Source organism: Fukomys damarensis, unplaced genomic scaffold (genome assembly GCF_012274545.1).
Source record: "Fukomys damarensis isolate Sample0158 unplaced genomic scaffold, DMR_v1.0_HiC HiC_scaffold_19, whole genome shotgun sequence".
Classification (NCBI taxonomy): Eukaryota; Metazoa; Chordata; class Mammalia; order Rodentia; family Bathyergidae; genus Fukomys; species Fukomys damarensis.
In genome coordinates, this window is record NW_022900931.1 from 54253889 (window position 1) to 54278370 (window position 24482).

The window sequence follows — 24482 nt, forward strand, 5'->3', positions numbered from 1 at the left end:
TGGGGGAGAAAATATGTTCTGCTTTAAAGGAATGAGCTGAGTTTATTTTTCACAGTGACACAAAGACTTCCAGGTTCATCGCGAAACTTGAAGTGACTATTTTTTTCAGAATACATATTTCTTTAAAAGCATAGAAAATGAGTGTAATAAAACAAAGCCTGTTGCAAAATTCCCATTTAAATATTTATATTCATGTTCAAACCGTATTTAGGTCACCCCACACCTTATAGGCCATCCATCTTCTGCTTTCTTCCATTTAACTTCCCCCAAGGCAGTTATTTGTAATTGACTAACCAAATAAGCTCCAGGCCAGGGAAAGAGGGTTCTTTTAACCAAAATTTCTTATTTCCTTGGGGTTCCAGAGAGACATAAGTGACATATTTGTAGTGGAAGAAAGCTTGTAGAAAAAAATCCGAATTGTGTTTTTAGCTAGGGTACGAGAAGCCTTGGGGTTCTACACAGGCTTTCTTTTGGGTGCTAGTAGCTTCCTTCCATCAGGAAGAAAATCGTGTTTTATACAGGTATGGATGAAATTGTGTTGATTCTGACATTCCAAAGCTTTGATCCAGCTGTGGCCTTATTGACAAGCTACTGAGACTGCCCAGCAGTTGAGCCATTAGAGTATTCTCCTGTCACATGCATGACTCTGTCTTGATAGACTTGAAGTACCAAATGGCTATGTTATCAGGAGTATCAGCAGAAAGGACCAAAACAAAATCATGTCAGGTGATGTCATGCTGCTTCTGGGTTCTTCTTAGTTTGATTTTGTTAGTTTGGGTGTGCACTCCGCCCCCTAGTGGACTGGGTAGGGTAGGAAGGAGTAAATTGTCCTAAATGGAAATACAGATGTTGCTTACTGGTCTCTTGGCATGTTAGACATAGTCTCTGTTTTAAAACATATTTTCTGTCAATGCTCCTTTCTCTGAGTACTATATGTATTTTAGTCAGATTGAAATAGAGTTAGCGCTTCACTTTCTGACACAACTAAACATGATCATGGAATTTACATATTAATTCATGAAAGAAGATAGTAAAGAGAATTTCAAAAAGTAAGTACAGTGACGTAAATAAAACTGGATGATGCTATAATAATGGTTTCCTCTAGTTTTGTTTTGTTTTTTTGAGACAAAATTTGGTTAATTTTGAGGTTGAACTCTCCTGTAACAGGCCTTCTCTAATGAGTTGAAAATCACTTTAGCATGTTTTTAGCCTTATCAATTTATTCCCTTTTTTTTTTTTTTTTTTTTTTTTTTTTTTTTTTTTTTGTATCAGGGACCAAACTGGGGACCTAGCACTTGTAAGGCAGGCAGCAACACACAGAGCTAAGTCCCTGGCCCGTCCCATATTTTTTTAGACTTACATCCCATCATGAATATTTGCCGTTGTTGGTGTCCCTTCAGAATGGCCACCATACCACACCAAGGAAGTTATTCATGAAATTAGAGCTTGGTTGTTAAGCACATAACTCCTAATTTATGTTTTCCTTCTTCTCTCCAAGAAAAATATAAGAACTTCTTTATATTAAAGGACACTGATTAGCCAAATGAGCAAAAGTTTTGTAATATGTCTTTGTCCAAAAGGATGGGAAAAAGAAATTTATGAAAAGATTAGAACAAGAAAGTAAAAGGCTGTATTTATATACATTGTCTACACAGGAGAGCTAATGAAAGTGAGTCTAGATTAGCATATAGATTACTCTGTTTAAATTACTAGAAAAGAGCATTTCTGATCATGAAAAGTTTAGCTGTTCTCAAACTCTTCTTCGGTATACTTGTCCTTAAGGAACTATTTTAGAAGTAATTCCAGCATTTACTGCTAAAAATATGTGATTCACTACTTACATAAATAGCTGTTATTAATGTAAATGTACTTACTTCATCATATTTAGTTTCTCCCTAACATAGTAAAGGTTGACAGATGAAAGCCTTGGAAGTGGCTGTCTCCACAGTCCGGGAATGTTCTTGCCTCCAGGAAAGAAAGAGGAGGCAGTCAAGGTGGGGCACATGAGGACACTCTAGGGTGTATTAGGGACATTCTCTGTCTTAGCTGTGAGTGTTCACTGTGCTTTTATCCTTAAGGACTCTAGAACGGAAGTAAATTTTATCTTAAAGAGTAATCAGAGATACATTTAGCGTGATGTGTGGGATATCTGTCACAGCACTGTTTATCGTGCCAAAAAGATCAAAATCATTCTAGCTCTGTCATGCTAGTAAAATGTTTAAATTATGATTCTTTTAGAGAATGGAACGTCTCACCCCGCCCATTAAAATGCATAATTTTAAGGAGAAAATACTCATGGAGCATTCTCTAATAATAGATTTGAAATCTGTAATATGATTTTATATGTATATGTACATATACACACACACATATATGATTCCACTTAAGATATGCATCAGATCTATATATGTACATTTTAAAACATTAGGAAGTTGTAAAATAGTATTTGAGGATTTTTGTACTTGTCTATTTTCCATTTGTGTACAAGGGAAATAGGTTATATAATCATAAAAGGTTTTAAATATAGCCAACATTTGCCATCCAGTTGGAGTGGGACAAAAATTGGCTCAGCAGTTTTAGCTAAACTTCTATAAACAGAAAGCTAGCATTCAGACAACATAGCAGAGTAGATCAGCTGAACCACTCTCCCACTGAAGATAACTGAAATGCTGGATAAATATTGAAAACCACTTTTAAATGTGTTTGCTGCAGTTTCTGTTAGGAAAATTGAGAAACTGCAGAAGTAAGAAAAGTAAAAGCAGGGATCTTTTAAGTTAAATAAGCTACACCTATTAACATGGCTGAATCTCAGAAATATTGAACAAAGATAGAAAAGCAAATCCCTGAAGAATAAAGATTCTACTTATGTACTCTAAAACATGCAAACAAACAACTGTTCAGAGATACATAAGGGTAAAAGTAAGATAAAAAAAAAGCAAATCATACAATAAAAAAATTCATGGAAATCAGTACATCTTCTCAGGAAGAAGGGGTATGAGAATTTGGAGAAACACACAGAGCTCCTGAGGTGGTGGTAGTAGTGTTCTAGCAGGTGTTGTATATAAAATGTTTTAAGAGGGAAATGATGGTAAAGAAATGCATTTGTTGGGCCAGGGATTTAGCTCAGTGGCGCCGCGCCTGCCTCTCAAGTGCAAAGTCCTGAGTTTGATCCCCAGTACCAAAAGAAAAAAAATAAAAAAAAATATTTGTAGTATGTAGATTCTATAGGGAGTTGAGCTTCTTACTGTTTTAAAAGATATATATATACACACACACAGAAGTTTTCTTCATGTATACTGTTGTAGAAATGTCTAGTTTTATATGTGTGTCCACATACGGATGGATGGATGGATGTATACAGATAGTTTGTATAGTAGCATTGGGATCATTAAAATGACTATGTAAGGTAAAATTATTCAAAGCAGTTTAGTAATAGAGAAAAACTGTAATTGTTCCCATGACCTTTAAATTTTTGTCTAGAATATTAGAACTGTCTTTTACAAATGTGTGGAAATGACTAATGATACAGTTGTTCAGGCAGTAACAAAATACCTTAAATGGGGAAATTTATAAACACCAGAAATTTAAAACTTGCTGTTCTGGAGGATGAGAAGTCCTCGGGTTACCAGCGGATTTAATGTCTGGTAAGTACTTCCTTTTTGCTTCAAAGATGGTGCCTTCTTGTTATATCCTCACTTGGTAGAAGGGGCAGAAAAGCTCCCTCACACCTTGTTGTAAAGAGCACTAATCTCACTCACGAGGACTTTACCTCATGACTGTCACTTTGCAAAGGCACCACCTTTTCATACTGTCTCCTTAGGGTTAGGTATCTATGAATTTTGAAAGCTGCGTAGATTCAGACTATGGCATGCTGTTTGAGGGTTAAAGTGTTTAATCTCTTTGATTTAAAAAAATGATCAATAATTGAATAGTGTTTACCTTCTTCCTATGATATCCCTTAAAATAGGAAGTGAACATATTTTTTATGCCTTGGCAAATTGTCAGTTGTCCTAAGTATGGATCAGCTGTCAACATTTTATCATGAAATTTCTACAGCAGTTCTTTTAGTGTGAAATTTGTGCCAACATCCCTTCCTCTGGGAATGACATTCCTCGTTTATTTGATTAAGATCACCTTCCCCAAAATCCTCTGGCTGCATCTCCAAAGTTTCTTCAGAAACAGGAGTGTCAACATTCCTATGGTCAGCTGTCTGTTCTGATGCCGTTTGCCTTTGCTCTAATTTCAGTTCCAGGGTTAACACTTTGAATTTTTCATTGCACAACCATAGTCCTTGTTTTGATTATCCATTCTGGTAAGCTGTTGTGTGAGTTTATCACTGGGAGACAGCGATGTAACACAGTTACATGATTTGCTGCTTTTGATTGAATTGAATAGAAGCACAATGATTAATGGCTCACAGATTTGGAAAGGAGCAATGTGATTGATCACTCATTATGATCCACTTCTGTTTAATTCCCTGAAAATTAAACTCTACAATTAGTATACTTACACCTGTTAGTAAGTGGTACTTGAACCATGATGTTGGGAGACTTGTAATGTTTAAGCCATAGTAACTGAAATTGATATACATTAGAACTATACAGTGTGATGACTACATACACACACTCATCCTTAGGCTGGCTTATGTATTTCATTATTCCATTGCTGTTAATATAAGTATTATTTTTGTCCAATGCTTGTGTTAATTGATAGTTATAAGTTTTGTTTTGTTTTTTTCCTAATTTTCTGCAAGGAATCCTTGAAATCAGGAAAAAAAATAATTTACAGAATTAATCACCTGGCCCCCAAATCTTGGTTTCTAATACAATTACCTAACAAACATATAGAAATGATAGATGGACCCTAAGACTAGGGCAGAGGATATATAAAGTAACCTGCAGCATCCTGTAGTACAAGCAAGTAACACAGGAGACCCTTGTTCAACAAATAATATGGGTATATCATCGTGACAGAGAAGCTGAGAGTCCCCAGTGGTCAAGGCTGCAATGATCTGTGCAGTGTAGTTTTGAAATAGATCCCAGAGTATGATTAATTAGCCATATGTCTATACTGATATAAATAAATGAGCAAGAATAGACAAATAACCCATGTGGAAAAATTCCAAATAATCTAGCTATTCTACCCTCAAAAAGGTGAATTATATTCCCATTCTTTAAATATGAGCTTCAAATAGTGCCATACTTCCAAAGTACAGTATTTACAGTGTGGAAAGAAGGATAAGAGTCACTTGTCTGTGGAGGAACCTGACCTTGGCCAGGTGGTCAGGGTCAGTGTCAACCACGATGAGTCATACTGATGGTGTGGTACAACTAGGTCTTTCTCTCAAAACCTCAGGTAGCCCTAGATTGAGGAGCGTCCTACAAGATGCCTGACCAATGTTCCTCACATCTGTCAAGGTCATTAGAAACAAGGGCAAGTCTGATAAACCATGACAGCCTAGAAGGTGCCAAGTAAATGTAATGCAGGGTCCTGGATGTGACTGTGGGACAGAAGAGGGACATTAGGTAAAAGCTAAGGAAATCTGAATGAATAAAGTATGGACTTGAGTCAATAAAGTAACATTAGTTCCTCATGTGGGGCAGATGTACCTCAGGAATGAAACTTGTTAACAAAAAGAAATTCAAATATTCTGTAAATCTGTGACGGTTCTAAAATTGAAAGTTTGTCTTTTAAAAAAGGAAAGCAGTTACATAAGTAGTTTGTCACTCTTATTTTTTCAAGGGTTGAGTAACACTGGAGTAACATTGGAAATGTTCTGTAGGATAAATTTGTAATTTGTTTCTTTTCTGACCCATTTTCTCAAAGTATGACATTCTGGTTGCATAAGACTGCCTTCTCACTTGGGGGACCCTTACTCCATTCAGCATTCTAGGCCTCATTCTGGACAAAGAATTTTCTAGTGAGGCTTCAGGGCAACAGTCTGAATGTATGTGAATAACTGAAGACCCAGGATTTCACATCTGTTTCTCCTTTGTGTAATATGAGCAGGAAGGTATTCATAGTATACATTTCCATATAAGACGTACACGGGCTTTGTACTTGCTTGAATACTAGGTGGAGATACATAGGCACTCCTTGCCTGGTGGCATAAGGCAGTCACTCTTTCCGGTGGGGTCATCCAGAGGCACTTGAAGAAGGCGCTGTAACCACATTACAATACGTAGTACAAAATGACAGTACTGTAGAATAAGAGATGCAGGCACTGCTTTAATGGCTTGGAAGTAGGAGTGATTGCCACAGTAAAGATATTAGTGAAAAACAAATTTTGCAAGATTTGTGGATAAGTTGGTGTATTTCAGATATCAATGGGCAACGTAATTTTGAATTAGTGTTAGAGCTCTTTTTAATGTGGCTAATAATAAACTGTGAGCATTTTGCTTTATTATGCTAAGTATAAAATTGTTTATAAAGAATTCAAACTGTAAAGTTAGTGAAACATTTCAAACATTTTACCACATTTTGAAAAATTAAAACATTGTAGATAAGCTAAAATCCTTATTCTATTCTTTACTGTTCCTTCTCAGAGGTAACCCATTGTCTTGATATTAATGTATCCTATCCATGCATTTTTAAATGACTGCATAATATGTGTGTACAACATGTAACACGTATACATGTGTATTATACATAAACAGTATATAGTTTTTGGTATTTTTATAATTTTTATTTAAATTGTACACCAAACATATTTAATGTTGCTTTTCATAGTCCCTGACCATTATTGACTTTGGTTCATGATTATAAGTGTATATCTAGTTCTTTTTAACTACTCTATAATGTTTCATTAAGATAAAAAATAATTTGTTCGGTGGCCTGCCTTAAAAAATAATTTGTTTGGTGGCCTGCCTTGCAAGCACAAGGACCCAAATTCAATCCCTGGTACCAAAAAAATAATAATAATAATTTGTTTCCGTACCCTTGTGGAAGAACAGTGGTTGCAGGTTACATCCTGTTTTCGCTATTCATAGCTACAGCAGTCACTTTTGAACTGTGTGTGTTCTTGCCTGGAATGTCTTCAGAGTAGACACTTAGAACTAGATTTGTGGGGTTACAGGTTTGTGCTTCTTCAGTCTTAACTGATAGAACCAAACTGCTTTTCAGAGTCCTTAAATTTATACATACACTTTGCATTTATTTTTCCATGTCTGTGAAGACTTTTACTGCTCTTACGAGACTTACTCATCTTTGCTGGTCATATGAATATAATGCATTTCCCAGATTATTAGTGAAATCAGACATTACTTTTTCTGTTTACATTTCTTGGACAGTCTATCAAGAATTGTCTATGAAGTAGGCTGGTATTTCTTAAGGTCAAAGGCCTTTCACCTTGAACCAGTCCTCAGGACATGTAATGAAAAAATATTGCTGCATGCTATAAACTTAAATTGTAGGTAGGTTAGAAGCGGTATTCAGAATACTTGAAGTCTTTATTTTATTTAATCTTAGGCCATTTGACTTGCTGGCCACGTCTCTTACTGACACAGGGAAAAGTTCAGATGAGTTATCTAATTTGTTATGTATTTAACAAAAATATCTTTGGAAAACTACATTTGTAGTTTTGGGGGCGGTTTTTTGTTTGTTTTGTTTTGTTTTGCTTTTTGTACCAGGGATGGAACTCAGGACCTTGTGCTTGCGAGGCAGGCAGTGGCTCCACTGAGCTAAATCACCTGTCCCATTTGTAGATTCTTAAAAAGGTAGACAGGGCCTGGGATTTAGTTCAGTGGCACTGCGTCTGCCTCACAAGTGCAAGGTCCTGAGTTCCTGGTACCAAAAAGAGAGAGAGAGGGCATAGTTTTACAACACAATCCAGCAATTGTACACTAAGATACACGAAGCCTGCACATGTATGTGTGTAGTAGCTTTACTCATTAATTACAAAAAAGCTGGAACCAACCGCAATACCTCTTAGTAGTGAAGGAATAAAGAAACTGGTACATCTTTACATTCAGTTATCAGCCACTGAAAGACACAGAAAAACCCTTAATGCATATTCCTGTGATTACAATTACAGGATATGATGTTTTGGAAAAGACAACAGTTAGAGACAATAAAAAGACTGGTAGTTGCCAGGAATTCAGGGGCGGCTGGAAGAAGTGATGAGTAGGTAAAGCACAGATTTTAAGGACAGTGCAACTATTCAGGGGGTCAGTGTAGTTATAATTTCATGACATGCTGCAGTTGTTGAAATACATAGGATTGTACAGCACAACCGTGAACCCTAATATAAACTACAGATTAGAGTTAGTAATAAATATCAATACTGGTTCATCAGTTGAAACAAATATACCACACTAATGCTTAATGTGTTAAGACTACACATCTTATTTTATTTGTGAAATTGAAATTGTAAAAACTTTCAAGAAGTGCATTAATTTTATGTTTTTCTTTGTGGATGTGATTAAAAAATTCAGAGCAAAGATTTTGTGTATTACTGTTAAATATCTTTCCATATCTTGTAATTGCAAATCTAGGATGTTTGTCTTGATTGCTATAAATTTTTTATGATATAAAATGCCTCTTTCATTGATTCTGGTACACCTGTTCTGAGACTTCTGAAATCAATCTCTTAGACTCTGATATCTTTGAGTCAGTGAAATGTATCTAATAAAGCTTCAGAAGAAGGAATGTAATAATTACTACCGGATCATCATAATTTTTTAAATGTTGTGGGATTATTCTGGTTCTCCTCTTCTTGCCTTCTAGATGTTCCTTGTGTGGATATGTGTGCAGCCACCCTCCTTCTTTGAAGTCTCATATGTGGAAACACGCAAGTGACCAAAATTATAACTACGAACAAGTAAACAAGGCTATTAATGATGCCATCTCACAAAGTGGCAGGTATCTGATCCTACCCTCAATCTTCCCTTTATTGCTATATATATAAATTAAAGTTAGGGTTAAATCTGCCAGTCCTACAGTATAGCCCACTCATGGTTTGGTGTTTTTTGTTTTGTTTTGGTTTTGTTTTTTAAGAGTTCTGGGGAAATCACCTGGAAAAACTCTATTAACCAGCAGCGAAGAAAGAGTTGATCCTGTTACTGGAAGTTCAGAAAATTTGGTGTCATCCTCAGAGCTGATTTCCCAGGCACCCAGTGATGTCTTAGATTCCCACGAGAATGAGAAACTGAGCCCTACAAGTAATACCTCATGCATTATAGAAAAAAACTCCAATCTGGTCCCTCCTGGGATGGAGTATTGCGTTTTACTCTTCTGTTGTTGCATTTGTGGTTTTGAGTCAACCAGCAAAGAAAACCTGTTGGATCATATGAAAGAGCATGAGGGTGAAATTGTAAACATCATCCTAAATAAGGACCATAACATAACTCTAAACACCAATTAGCCGGACTGATTACTTGAAGAGGATTTCCTTAAACCACAGTTTCACCATTGTGCTGTTAAATAACTAACTTACTAGACACAAGAAATAGGTGTGACTTCTGAGGAGATGATAGTTATGACTTTGAAACCAAACTTGTCATGTAATAAAATAAATTCCAAATGGATAAGCAGAAATGGAATTTAAATATTTTCAGTAAAAGGAAGTGGATTGAAGAAGAGGTAAATATGTACCTTCTGTATTAACCCTCCGTTACTGCTTGTAAGTGTTGAGTGTATTTATTATTAAAAACTTACTATCCTTTAGAAATGCAAGCAGCAAGAGTTAAGAAAGGGCTTTTCAGGAACTGTTCTAAAACTTGGTATAAAAGTGTTACAGTCTTAAGCTAAGCTTAGTTCCCCCCATCCTCACTTTTGCAATGTCAACCCTAGAACAGACAGGTCTTGTGGAAAGGGGGGCAGCTCCTGGAAGGGCCTTTTGGGTGTCACAAGCAGAATCGACAAGGGAATGGGTAGAGGGCTTTGAAATGATTTTCTTAAGTCTTTCACTAATTGACAGAAATTTGTTAATACTAAATGTCAATATGTGTTCCTTTGCTCCCTAAAAAGGACCTCTAAATCGAATCCTGAATATAGACATTCAAGAAGTAAATAATAGTCTTACATTTATAATGAACTTGTGAGCAGAGGAAGAAATAGGTGTTTTCCTACCAGACTAAAACCAGATCTGAGGCTCACAGAAATTTTGAGCACAGTGTACTTCTCAAAGGCTCTTATCAGTGTTTGAAAGAGCACAAAACATTTCTTCATAGTTAACATGGACCTTCTAATCCTTTCTGCTGTGAGACACACCCCATACCCCCACCATCCCATCCCCTTTGTATCATCACAGAGTCTCTTAAAGCAACAAACTACAGAAATTTGTATTTGATCACCATGCTTTTGAAATAGTTTCAAGCCTGAGAGAAAAAAAATCAAATAAATGTATGACAAGGAATAAAATTCAGAAGACTCTTGAAGTTAGTACTGCTTTTGAGATTTTCCTTCCTGGAGTTTACTAATTATATTTAGCAAAAAAGGAACAACCAGAAGTAACTAAAATGTAATAAAAGTCCAAGTTGTTTATAGAAATCTTAATAAGCAAATAGTATTTGGCAAGATTAGGATTTCTGTCAAAAAAAATTCCACTGATAGAAGGTGGTAGGACATGGAAACCTACTAAAAGTGCTTTTGCATTCAGACTTCCCTTCAAATACCTGTAATCACATTAATTATACATTTTATATTATAACTATTTCAAAAGGTATTTTTGTTGTTGCTCTGATTGCTTATTTATGCTTTGCTTTGTGAAAGTAAGTTTTGCCCACAAGTCAGAAGGCCGGTGTACCATTCACTGCACCTTTTTCATGGTGCTATTTCTGAATATCTAAATATTTTGAATATTGACTTCCAACATCTACAGTTGAGGCTGTGCCTCTGATAATTTTCGCATGTCAAAAACAAAGTTTCATGAAGAGAATACTGTGTAGACATGTTTTAAAAAAAGCATTTTGTTCCCTAAGTTCAGGTACAAATTAAATGAAGTATTTCAAAAATAGCTCTACGAACTGTGTAGGCAGGGCCAGGCATCTTGAAACATTTTCTGATTTTTAGAAAATTTATATCTCCTTTTGATGATATTTAAGCAGATGACTATAACTTTGCAGCTCTTTTGATTTAGGTAGTTTAACTTATTTGTGAAGTTAATCCATTTCTGATATATGATCTTTAAAAAGATAAAATAAATTTATACATACTAAAGTATATTCCCCAAGTCCACTCTGTGTGCATTTAATTTATATTTAAATTCAAATAAAAAATAGTTCCATTTTTATCACTCCTTTTGTTGGCACTTATATTGTGTATGTTTTTCATTGCCAGTAACTATGATTCAGGTGTTTCCTTGTAAAAATCTGTTATTCTGAAAAGTAACAACCTTGGCTTTTAATTCTCCTTGGCTTCAATTGTATTTAATCATTTGGAAAATACTAATAATCAAAAATTTCAACAATGTGACATTTTAAATTACCTTTTAAAATTTCTTTACACCATCTCCACTTATTGTTACTTAAATTTTCCATTTGGAATCATGTATTTAAAATTATCCTACCCAGGCTGGGGATTTAGCCCAGTGGCACTGTGCCTGCCTCGCAAGTGCAAGGTCCTGAGTTCCCGATATCCAAAAAAAAAAAACCCAAAAAAACAAATAAAAATAAAATAAAAGCATCGTACCCAGTAGGGAAAACAATAACCCAGAAGTTCAAAGTTCAGTCTGATTCTGGCTGTAGGGTATCCTTATAATGTTCTCCTGGCCTATAGGAGAAACCGTGTACCAAGGACATAGTCTGTATTTTCCCATTATCATTTTGTGGCAAGCCTTGAAGCAGTGTCTCTACCAAGAACAGTTGATTTTTCTAAAAGTAATAATGAAGATTAAATATGCAATTGTAATGATAGAAGAGATTAGTTATTAAAATACTTAGTAGCAATTCTCTTTATAGGAATAACAAACACTTCATTAGTTGCTACTTAACCTTTTGTCACAGAAAGCTCAGACTATTTGTTTTCTGCTCTGAGCACTTGTGAAATTTGGTAGTGAAAATAGTTTTTAAAAGAAAGTTACTGAATTCGGCAAAGGTAAGAATGAGGAGATAATGCATCCTGATAATTACAAAATAATACTTCTTAGGACTCTGTCATTTTTCTCCCTTTCTCAAACAATCCAGAATATGATTGGTGACCCCAGTGTTCCAGCCGTTCCATGCTTATGTTCCATGTGACCAGTAGACTAGGACCTGCTGCTAGACAGTGCGGTGTAGTGACACTGGCTGAAGCCTTTGTGACAAATCTTTTGATTCTATTCAGGGTAACTGTTAGTAGCTTTGTAATTATTTTGTCAGTTTTATTCTCACAAAGCAAATGGTGGGCATCTATGTTTACATTGTATCTTCCTGTAGTGTACTTGGCTTGACAAAGACAAGCAGGCTTCTCTATTGAGACATATATTTTTAGTTTTCATAGACACTTATTTAATCGTTTTTTTGTACAGCAAGGTGCTCTAAGTAATATTCTATAAAATATATTTAATAGAAATTTGAGTTTGATATTCATGGACATGAATACATGTATTTTTTTAAGAAATAAGTATTGTGTAACACTATGGCATTGCTTCTCTAGCCAAAGTATAAAAGTTTCTGCAACACTGACATGTAAAGACTACAGTTAATTCTGACACTGTATGTTATTAAATAGGGTAATTTGCATTTTGTAAAATTATCCTGCACACCAAGCTGCATGCCTTAAAGCCGAAACCCTAGGATTGTGTTCATGGTAGAACAGTTTATCTGTTCAGACATTGAAGCAAGGTTTATAGCACTTCTTTAACTACCTTTGGAAATACTGTACAATGTTAGAATAATTTATTTTGCTTTACAGGAGTTTGTCATGTATTGACTTTAATATTGTATTTTGGTAATAAATTTTTTGTTAAAAATATTTGCCTCCAAGTTTTATTAACGATGGGCTATGTCCATTCTTACCTTGGAAATGCTAATTCAGTTACTTAGAAAGTTGTATTTCAATAATCAAAAGCTTCTCAAGAGTCAAACAAAGGCTTCCAGTTATCCTCTGGTAACTTATTAAGCTGTTGCCAACTGGTATTAGACTGTGTTGCAGAGATAATTGAAGGAACACTTATCTATTTAAACCGTTTCAAAGACTCAGTCTCTAAATTTGAAGCCTTTTTCTTGCTAAACAATTCTTCATTTTATCTTCCAAATCACATCTTATATTATATGGCTTTCAATTCTGATGTAATCAAAGTTCTAAAGACTAGTTCTGCGTAGTTCTGCGACTGATAATTAGCATTCTTTACTGAGTGCCAAAGATTTGCCGTAATGAGCTCCTACCTTTGATCATGCTGTAGTTAGTCCATATCAGATATCTTTTGACATCATACTTTTTGAATTGGCAAATGGAGCTGATGTTGTCTGACTGTCACTGCTTTGGTTGTGAATTTGTACCCTAGAATCCTAGCCACCTCAGTTTGAAGTGACTGAAGCCAAATACTTCTTCCCAGCTGCCGTAATCCCTAGTCCCATGCTCTCCTATGGCAACATAAGCATACCCCTCATCTGTCAGGAAACAAAACTCAACCCTGTGCTGTTAAACTCCAAATTAGTTGTAGAAATACCAGCCTTGAAAGTCTAGAACATGTGGTCCAATTCGGTACCCATAGCCACGTGTGACTATTGAGCACTTGAAATTCAACTAATATGCTCTGTGGGTAAAATACACAATAGTTACAAAGATTTAGTACAAAAAATGTAAACCATCTCAGTAGTTTCTATATTGATTACATGTTGAAATTATATTTTCTACATATTGGATTAAATAAAACATTAATTTTACCTGTTTTCATTTTCTAACGTGACTATACTAGACATTTTTAAATTACATAAATTTCTTTTGGACAGTGCTGGTATAGAAGAGATTGGCACACAGGCCCACTTCAGATGGAGCCTGCCTCCTGTTTTTATAAATTTTTATTAGAACACAGCCACACTCATTTCTTACTGTCGCATATATAGTTATTTTCAAAGTGTGCAAGAGCAGTATCAAGTACTGTGGATAACACACTGTATGATCCACAAAACCCAGACTATTTGTAACAAAGTTTGCTGACCTCCAAGCTATAGAATAATGGCGTAATCTGTGCTTTAGCAGAAAGAAAAAAGCTTTTCATAAAGCTTTTGGTAGCAGTGTTTTATAACTACATTGTTTATTCTGTAATTTTTATCTGTTTTCTACAACTTATCCATATTTTATGACTTCAGTATAACTCAGTATTTCATGATCTCTGCTATTAAAAACCAATTTGTTTATAATGAAGTACATAAGTAAATACTATATTAAATAATGCTGTTATAAAAAGTATTATTTTCCTCCCAACAGCCTCAGAGTGTCCGTGTTAGCCCTTTCAATGCTGTGGGCACTGCACTAGGTCACACCATCTGTGTGTATATTGTGACTGTGATGCAAAATGACCACAGTAATTAATCCACTTATGTGGGGTGAATTGATTTGAATCATCCAGGGTATAAAGAAAAGAATCTTAGATACACTCTTTATATAAATGAATAGCATGTGTGACTCTAAAGCCAAATTCATGGGTGGAGAGGGGGTTGTAGTTGGCTGTGCAGTAAAGCTGTTGATTAAACCGGCAGAGCTAAGAAAGTCATAGTACTCTGCTACATGTAGATCTCTTCCAGATCAATCAGTAAAGATGTGAAAGGAGAACATACTTGGCCTGGTAAATTCTTAGGGATGTCTCTCTTTTTAATTAGCACAGTATGATAGGCTTTCTTGGGTAATGTGTTTTGATGTTTATCTCAATCCAAATGAGATAAGATGCCTAAGCTATTTCCAGAATCCTACATAGGTAGAAAAGCCCAGTTTGCCTACTGTGTTAGGGGATTATGGACATCATTTCTCTGGCAGTACATTAATCTACTGTATCTAGTTTTATCATTTGAGCATGAAGTGTCTGTAAAAATTATGCCAGCTTTTTTTATTAGTTTTTTTTCAATAACAATCACTATTGAAACTGTTCGCCTTATAAAAGATGATGGCAGATCTTTTAATTTAAAAAGCTTAATTTTAGCCATCTAATATAAATTCTTACTGCCATACGACAAAATTGTAATGTTGGTCTCTTGGTTCCTAATTTAATCGTATTTACAGTAATTCTTTTACTGAATCCAGATAGTGAAGGTGCCATTCTGTTACAGTTTGCCAGTCAAATATAAGATGGGTACCTCTGTGTTAATGCTGAAGTACATGAAGCCTTTGTTTTGAAAGAACTCTACACATTAGGTAGATGGAATTTTATTTAAACAAATAAGAAAATAATAAATCTTTGGCCATGAGCTCAGACCCAACTATTTCATCATTGTGATTTCTCAGCTTTGTCGTTTGTTAAAAGGAAAAATAGAAGGTATTCTGAGTTTATCATTCCACTGGTATCAGTAATAATCTAATACGGTTTGTAAAAGTAGGGATAGAAGCTGGATGTGGTGGTGCACACCTGTAATCCCAGCATTGGGGAGGCTGAGGCAGGAGAATCACTGTGAGTTTGAGACCAGCCTGGGCTTCACAGTGAGTTCCAGGTCAGTCTCAACTATATAGTGAGACCCTGTCTCAAAAAACCAAAAAAAATAGGGATAGAACCAGACCTGGTGGTACACTCCTGCAGTCCTGCTTGAGAAGCTGAGACAGGAGGAACAGAAGTTTGAGGCCAGCATGGACAATTTAGACTCTGTCTCAAAATTTTAAAAGAGAGTTAAAGATATAACTCAGTTGTAGAGCACCCCCGAATTCTATACCCAATGCATCAGTAGGATGAGTAATATGTCTAGTGTATAACTCAGTAGAGTACCTGGGCTAGTAGGCATAAGGTCCTGGGTTCAATCTTCAGTATCAAAAATAAATTAGTAATAAAATATCTTCAATGTATACAGTTTAGAAAACCATGACCTCAAGAGACCCTCACAAAATAAAACTTTCAGATCTTTTATTAGCACCTACTAGCATTACTTAAAAGTGTATTATCATTATAGAGCAAATCTCCAAATTTTTTTCTACTTGTCACTTTATTAATTTTAGAATCCATATTTCAGAACTAATGTGGCTGCGTTTCACTGAAATAGGCACATCAATCCGCACATCTTGCTCTTTTTGTTTATATCTGCAGTCCTATTTAAATTCAAAATACCCAACTACAAAAGGTGTTAGAAAATTCTATTTCAGGCTTATGAGAAAAAGTACAGCAGAATGTGGTTCAAATCTTAAACTGCATTTATTTCTGTTCCTCCAAGCTAGCATTTTACAAAAAGTTATACTAGCATTTTACAAAAAGTTATACTGAAACTGTAGGAAACTAGTGGTTGTGAGTCCCCTCACTTTCTAGGCCCTCTGTGCAGGAAGCGTGAGAACAGTTAGTGAATGAGGCATTGCCCCTGGTGATGATCCAGTGCTGCCCTACAGGGGGAAAACCAACATCTGTGCCCACCCACAGCACCTGTGTGTTCAATCTGCAAATGCTGATAAAGAGGCTCCAGTGTCAGAGGCTCTGACAGTTTTTCAGAATTTCTTTGTAATAGAGATGAACCTTCCTAGTGCAAAAGCAGCTACTATGCCTTGTCTGAATCAAAGAAAGACAAGGCTGGCGTTCAGCCCACCGTGGACAGGCTGCACACAGGACGTGTTTACAAAGTGGGAAAAGTAGTTCTTGGGAGAGGTGGAAATGGTGTGTCCCAGACTGTGCAAGGCTTCCAGGCATAAGTCGCTCTTCTGGCATCTCACCAGGATGTTTCATTGGCAGGAATCTGGTGCACAGCAGTCCTGACTCTGAACCGTGCCCACAAGCCAGTCCAGACGCCAGCCTGTGCCTGTTGTGTGCTGGCCTGTGGCTCTGAGGTACAGCTTTTTGGTTTTACCAAGTCATTTTGTGATTAGGTAGGAAAATGGCCAAAGCAACAAAAACAAAACCAGATCATTACTTGTGTTTAACCAGAATCCACTGACGTTAATCTTAAAAGATGAAATGAGAGCTTGGTAGCTGTATTTCCAGCTATGTTATTAACCTACAAAACAAAATAAGTATGGAAGTGAGATATACAAAGGGCGTGCATGATACGTAGGTAAAACAAATCCAAATGCTGAAAAGTAATGTTTATCTCCTGTGGGTACAAGTGCCAGAACTGATGTGTACCTGCACCCATGCTTTGTTTTAGATAACCTAAGGATTTTTAAAATTCAAGAAAATACCACACCAGATGTGGTGGTCCACACCTATAATCCCCAGTACTCTGGGAGGCTGAGGTAGGAAGATCACAAGTTCAGGCCCAGCCTGGGCAACCTGGTGACTTATTGAGAGCCTAGAATTCCTGGGTTCAATCCCCAGTCTGTAAAAAGTAAAAAAATCAAAGGGGGAGGGAAGAAATCAAATCTTGCCTACACAGTAGTTTGCATTTTCATAGCCCCTTTCAGCTGATAACCCAAACACTTAAAACATGTACTGACTAAGTTCTAAATGTCCGTGAGGGAGCTCTTGTGGTGAAACCTATCCAAATAAAATTCAATTTCCAGAATTAAAAAGTCAAGGACTGAAGAGTGTAGCTCAGTGGTAGAGCACAAACAAGTATGAAGCCCTGGGTTCAATCCCAGCACTGGAAAAAAGACGAGGGAGGGTTTTCTTGAAGTAGAGAGGAAAACTTAGAACCAGGAAATCTGCAGAGTACTAAATGAAATAATCAGGCATCTTTTTAATTGATTTTGGACTCTTGATATTAACTATAAATTATTGTCCTATTTCTCAGGCCTAAGCCATTCCCCCACACTAGCTTCTGTTTCAAATAATTATGGTACCTGTGCTTACAGACTTTATGACATCAAAGAAATAAAAATTAATAGTGTGCATGAAACAAAACAAGTTCAACCCTAACCTTCGAAAGAAAGTGCGTGGCCAGCATAAGCCATGTGACTAAACTGTGACTGAGATACAAATAAAGATAGATGAAACTTGTGGGTTGTGCCTTTAAGATTAAACAGAGTACCTGTGCCTGCCTGCCTTCCCTTTTCTGTTACCAGTCATGTGAAATGTCATGAGCCTCGCTAACTACAAGAACAGGTGTGATGAAGAACACTTCTGAAACACCAGAGAAACCAGCCCATTCAAAAGTGGGAAAAGGACTTAAGTAGATATTTTTCCAACGAAGATACACAAATAGCCAATAAGCTCATAAAAAGATGCCAAACATCACTAGTCGTTAAGGGAATGCAAAACAGAACCACAGTAAGATACTTCCTCACATCTATAGGATAAAAATAATCGCAAGTGTGGTGAGGGTGTGTGTATATGGAACCCTTGCGCACAGCTAGTAGGAATGTAAAATGGTATAGCCACTGTGTGTGGCAGTTCCTCAAAAGTTAAAATTAACATAAGAGCTAGGAATTCCGTTTTAAGGTATATAACCCCAAAAAGTGCAAGCAAGTTCTCAAAGATATTAGTGTACCCGTGTTCATAGTGATATTATGCACAATAGCCAAAATATGGAACCCAAGTGTCTTATCAATCAATGAATTTATAAGCAAGATGTAGTACACCCGAACAGTGGAATATTTTGCAGCCTTAAATTCTTCAATGTGCTACAATGTATGTGAACCTTAAGGTCATCGTGCTAAGTGAAATAAGTCACAAAAATACACAAAGGGCGTACTTTACAGAAGTCAAACTTACAAAGATCAAAGGTAGAAAGGAGATTGCAGGGGCTTTGGGAGCAGGTGGAATGAGGAATTGTTTCATCAGTAAAGAAGTTCTGTCCTCAAAGATAATAGTTACAAAGATGGATGGCAGTGACAGTTGCAGAAAAGTATCACTCGGTTTAATACCAATGAAGTGTACATTTAAAAAATGGCTAAGATCTTGGATCGATTTTATGTGTATTTTCCCATAATTTTCCTGAGGGCCTCATGCACGCTACACAAGTGCTCTAACCACTACACAATATCTCCAGCCCTCCACAATAAAAAAGTTTAATATGACAACCTGGTTAGGACTCTGGGTCCATGTTACCATGGAACTGGACTGCTTGGATAACAGATAAATATCTCGTTTAAAGCACTGTATTTTGTGTTATTGTTTCAGTAGCGGTACCGAGAGCCTAGTCAAGGCCAAATCTTCATTGCGATTTTTTTCTAGTCCATCTGTCCATCTGTGTATAGAAAAGAATCCTTAAGAGAGAATCCCTGCTTGGGAGGATTTTACCACTGAGAATATGTGGGCTGATTGAAGACAGTTATGAAGAAACAGACTTCAAACTTCATTTCCTGGCATCTTGACCAAAAATTCAAAGAGGTCATCCAGAGATTATTTTAAAACCTTTAATAAGCTCAATGTGTCAACCTCCACCCTGTGGTGATTGCTGAAATATAGTACTCAATCCACCTGCTATAGTCTCCACATGGCTTTTGGGCTAGTGTAAGTACTAGCAGCTCTCAGGCCTGGAGAGTAGCAACCAAACCTAGGAATTCTGTTGCATAAGGGGTCCTTCAGACTGTCCATGGGTGGACTCAGGAAGACTTGAGGGGTGCACTGGCAGGTGGAGAGTGAATTTTAGTGCAGCCCAGCACCAGACTAGCCACGATTTAAGGCATAATCAAAATGTCAGAATGTGAGAGTGTTAGAAACACATCCATTTCTGGGTAAAAGTCGTACTTCTTCCTACAGAAATAAAGAAAATCTCCCAAGCCCGACAACATGCCTTGGCATCTGTTACCAGGGAAAATCTGCCTCTGGGATTGTTATACACCTGGGTATACACCTGTTGTGCAAAGGATGACATTAGAACAGTCCAAGGAAAGAAACTGGAAGGACTAGTAAGACCATTGATTCTTGGACTAAAACAGCTAACATTTCGGAATCTTCAAATTTGGCAAAAAGCTTGTGTGATAAAGCATCATCATCTGCTTTAGTTGAATAGCTTGAATATTCGTATCCTCTTTCAAAAATCTACAATTACAACAGTTATTCTAGCTACGAAAAATTTAAAAAGTGTAGGTGGTAACCATGGTAATGAAAAAAGTACAGGCAAGTAGAGGTAAGAAGAATAGTAGGTGTTAAGGAAGAAAATGAAACAAGATTGATCATGTTTAAATACTTTGCTAACTTTAACTTGATATAAAAGAGCCCTTAATTGTGTGCCTATGCTAACCTGCCTATGAATTTCACTATTTTTAACCACTTCAAATCCAGTTAATTCAAAGTTGATCAAAGGAAGGGAAAAAATACTAACTGTTTCAAAATGTCTTTTCTGAAGACTCTCACAGGGAAGGAGCCATTAATTGACAAATATTTTACAGGAGGAATGCAGAAGTGTCAGCTCCTAGGCAACTCTGGAGTGATCTTAGAGCCCTGAGCAAGCTCATCCTTAGAGTTTGGCATGGGTTCCTTAAGCACCAAGTGTGCCAGACCTGACTCAGATGAATGCCACAGAGTCTGACTCTGACGTGAGTCCTACACAAGGAATGTATAAAATAATCCACTGGGATGCGGCACAAAGTATTAAGATTTCCATTCACAATTACTAAGTTAAATTATGTTTTTATGTATACAGAAAGAAAAAAATTACTGCCTAAGTTTTGAGATCACTGCTCTTTTATCAAAATACTCAAAAGTTGACCTTAGTGGACAAGATGAAGAAATAGGAATTGCATGAACGTTCTGTTGGAAAAATACATGTAATAGGGCCATGTGTTAACTGTCACACTCCTGTGACAGACTGCTTAGTATTGTAAAGATCTCATTTCCCGCAAGCATTTCTCCCATAAATTCTTCTTTGGAACCTGGAAAATGACTGTAAAGTTTACCTGATCAAAGAAATTAGCAAAATCATTAAGATATTTGCTGTCTTAAAAAAAGTATAATGAAGTGTCAATTGCTCTCCCCAATATTGAAAAGCATTCTATCAAGAAAGAGTAATTAAAAACATGTGCAACTGTTGTAAAACTAGTTTTTTAAAAAATCACTTAAACATAATGGTTTATAAATAGACCATACACATACAGAAAATTAATTTGTTGTATAAGTAATTCAAATCAGTAGGATACGGATGATGGCATAATCAACTATCCAGTTAGAAAAATATTGTGTCAGATTGCAAAAGATACAATATTTTCGAGTGCTACATTATAAAAATATTTAGTCTTGAGGACACCCAATGGAAAAACCTATAAGGTATAAAGGAAAGATAATAGATTTGACAATATAAAAATGAAAAAGCTCTGCATAATAAAAGATACCATAATAGATATGCATTAATGAGACTATCTGCCACATATATGACAAAAGGTTAATACATACCCACAACCTATAAATAATGCCTTTGTATCAAGATTAAATTTCAAAGAACATTAAAAGATAAATCGTAGAAAAAGAGATACAAAGAGCCAATAAACCTGATACTGCCTCCATCTCATTAATAAAGAAAAACATACAAAATACCAATACGTTATTTGTCATCTAAGATTGGCAAAGATTAAAGACATTTATTGTTAGCAATGGCACTGAGAAATAAGTATTGTAATGTACATTATTGGTAATTTAAAAATAATAGAATTTCTAACCTTTTTGGAATGTAGTTTTCCAATGTTTATCACAATTTAGAATGAGTTCTAGCAATTCTACTTCTAGAAACATTTCCTAAAGAATTACATATATATAAGGACATATATATTATAGTCTTACATTATGTTTAAAATAACACCAAACCAACCTAACGTCCAGTTAGGTAGGAATAAACAATAACACATCCATATGGGTGATTGTTATTGTATGGGTTAACTACATATTATTGTGTAGGAAAATTACCCCAAAACTTAGTGGCTTACAACAATGAACATTTACTACCCTCGTAGTTTCTATATGGCAGATTAAGAATTAACATCGATAGTCAGTCCTGGCTCATCAGCTAAAGACTGACTTGGAACTCAAAAATCTACATCCAAGTTGGCCACTCCATGACTGACAAGGTGGCTGACTAGAAGCCAGGTGCCACCCACACAGCCTTCTCCACTGGCTACTGAAGTGGGTATTTGGCATTCTCCCTAAGTGAGCCATTTAGGAGAACCTGAGGCTGAAATGGGGATGTCTGTCATGATCTAGCCTCAGAAGTCCTACACTGTCACTTCCAGAGTATTCTCTCGGTCACATAGAACAGCCATGATTCAGTGTGACAGGACTATACAAGGATGTGAACAACAGACAGCAAGAGTGATAAGCTGACATCTAAAGGCTGAGTAGTTCTAGGCAACTCTGGAATGATCTGAGAGCCCAGAAAGAGTACAGGAAGAATCACATATAAAGTCATGGGGCAAAACTTTGGAAGAAATTTCTGTGACTAGGAAGTAGAGATGAGGCCAGAAAGGCAAATGGAACTTGATTTGAGGCAGTCCTTGCTAGCTCAACGGCTTACTATTAAGCTATGAAGAGCTTAATAATAAGCCAGGTGTGGCTGCCTAAGAGTGTAATACTAACACGCTGGGCGGCTGAGGCAGGGAGGACTGCAAGTTTGAGCCCTGCCTGGGCAATTTAGCAAGACTCAGTCTCAAAAAAGGGCTAGGGATATAGCTCAGTGCAAAGGCCCTGGCTTTAATTCACAGTACTAAACAGAAAAAGAAAAAAAAAAAAAAAGCTTAAAAATAGAACCATTAAGCCACCAAAGGATATACTTGACCTATGAACTTAATTATTGCCCCAGTTCTGGTCACAAACTGAATTGGACTAAAAGCAAATCAAATTTCCCCATAAGGTCAACATTGAATCTAACCATTGAATTTGATTTGGTACGTATCCGATTTGGTTTGTGACCAAAACTGTGGAAAGAATTAAGTTCATGAACCGAGACACCACTGTACATTTTAATATGACTATTCATTACATAAAGAATAGGTCAAAGGACCAAGGATCTGAGGGAACAGGAATGGAGGTAAGGAAATGATCTAGTTAAGAAATGGTAACTTGGATGGTCACAACCGAGATGAAAAGTGGACAAGTTCTGAGATATTTAGAACAGCAGGACTCAGTGTTTGATTGGGTATATGGAGTACACAATAGGGAGAAACCAAGACTAGTTCCCACATTTTGGACTTTAGCAATTAGGGTAAATAAGGGCATGTAAAAGGAAAAACATGTTTACCATTTAGGTATTCGTTAAAAAGCTTAATTTTTAAAGAGTTGGATTTGAAGTGGTTGCAAACATAGAAATGTCCAATAGGTAGTGGATATATGAGACCTAGAGATCAGATGTGCTTGGACGGAAGTTTCAGTGAAAATGGAAGCCATGGGCAAAAAAAAAAAAAAAAGAGGAAGAGCTGCAAGAGATTGAAAAGGAATGTCAGGAAGGTAAAGGAAGAAATAGGTAGTCTCAGAAGGCAAGAAAGACCAAGAGTGTTATACTGAGTCAAATGACTATAAATTGAACATTCTGTATCAGAATGAAATGAAAAAAGCTAATGAAATAAGAGAGCACTCACCCATGGTGCCAAGGCAAGATACTTCTATAGGAAGGCTGTGATGAATGGAATTAATGTCTTCTGGTGCTGCACTTCTGCCTATACAGGTCTTGCTCAGAGCCCAAGGGTGCATTTCTAAGGTCCCATGTGACGCCTGTGTGGTAGTCTACAGACCACATTTGGTTCTGCTGTAGTTCTCAAGTCTTAGTGAATAATCACCTGCAGATCTTCAGATAGATGAGTGAGCTGCCATCCCTACAGATTCTACTTCAGTAGGTCTGGGTGGGATTCGATCATGTGCAGGGGATAGTTTCTAGTCATGAGACAGGTCCCTGGACCATACTTTTAAGATGCACAATTCAACAACTGCTGACTCCAGCAGAGAAACAGCCAGGGAGTCCATTTGAGCTTCCAAACACATTGCAAACAAGAAGTATTCCTGTACGCCAGTTGTGTTCTTTACCAGAGCTTACACCTTTATGATCAGTCTCTCCCCAGTTCCATGCTTACATGGCCAGAAGGAGACCAGGGCATGGATTTATTATCCATTACCCCAAAAGCCACTGTTTCAGACCTCAGACTCATTATTAGCTTATTCATTCTCAAGGCTCTCAGCAGTGAGTGCCTACTTCATATAGTCTTACAGCTTTATCTTGCTTAGTAAAACCATTTCATATTAAAACAAGCAGCAGCTAGTAAGTAGTTTTATTCAAGGGATGCACGTTTTTTTCCCAGAGTGAGGCAATTTAAAAGGACTCATCCAATAAAAGAGAAAAATCTTATTTGAGGAATAAATTCACATATGTATTTATTAAGGATGCAAATAGGTTTAATGTAAGGCATCTTCAAATCCATACTACAAAAAACACCAACAACCATGATGAAACACGATTACCATCTGAAAAAACAGCTGGCATTTTTATTAAAGCTAACCCGGCGGATACTTCAGTCTAGTGGCACAGAATGTGCTTGTTATTAATAGTAGTGGATACACAAAGGAGGAGAAAAATATTAGC

At 36.5% G+C, this 24482-nt stretch overlaps 1 protein-coding gene across 4 annotated transcripts in view; it reads left to right on the forward strand.

Annotated features, from left to right (window-relative positions):
* Positions 1–10868, forward strand: part of Znf507 (zinc finger protein 507) — a 31041-nt gene extending 20173 nt beyond the window's left edge. For all 4 annotated transcript variants that reach the window (XM_010640996.3, XM_010640997.3, XM_010640998.3 and 1 more), the window contains 2 exons: positions 8725–8859; positions 8995–10868. In XM_010640996.3, the coding sequence (XP_010639298.1) occupies positions 8725–8859; positions 8995–9361 (502 nt within the window). In that variant the 3' untranslated portion in view covers positions 9362–10868. The remainder of the gene's footprint in view (positions 1–8724; positions 8860–8994) is intronic.
* The last annotated feature ends 13614 nt before the right edge of the window (positions 10869–24482 follow it).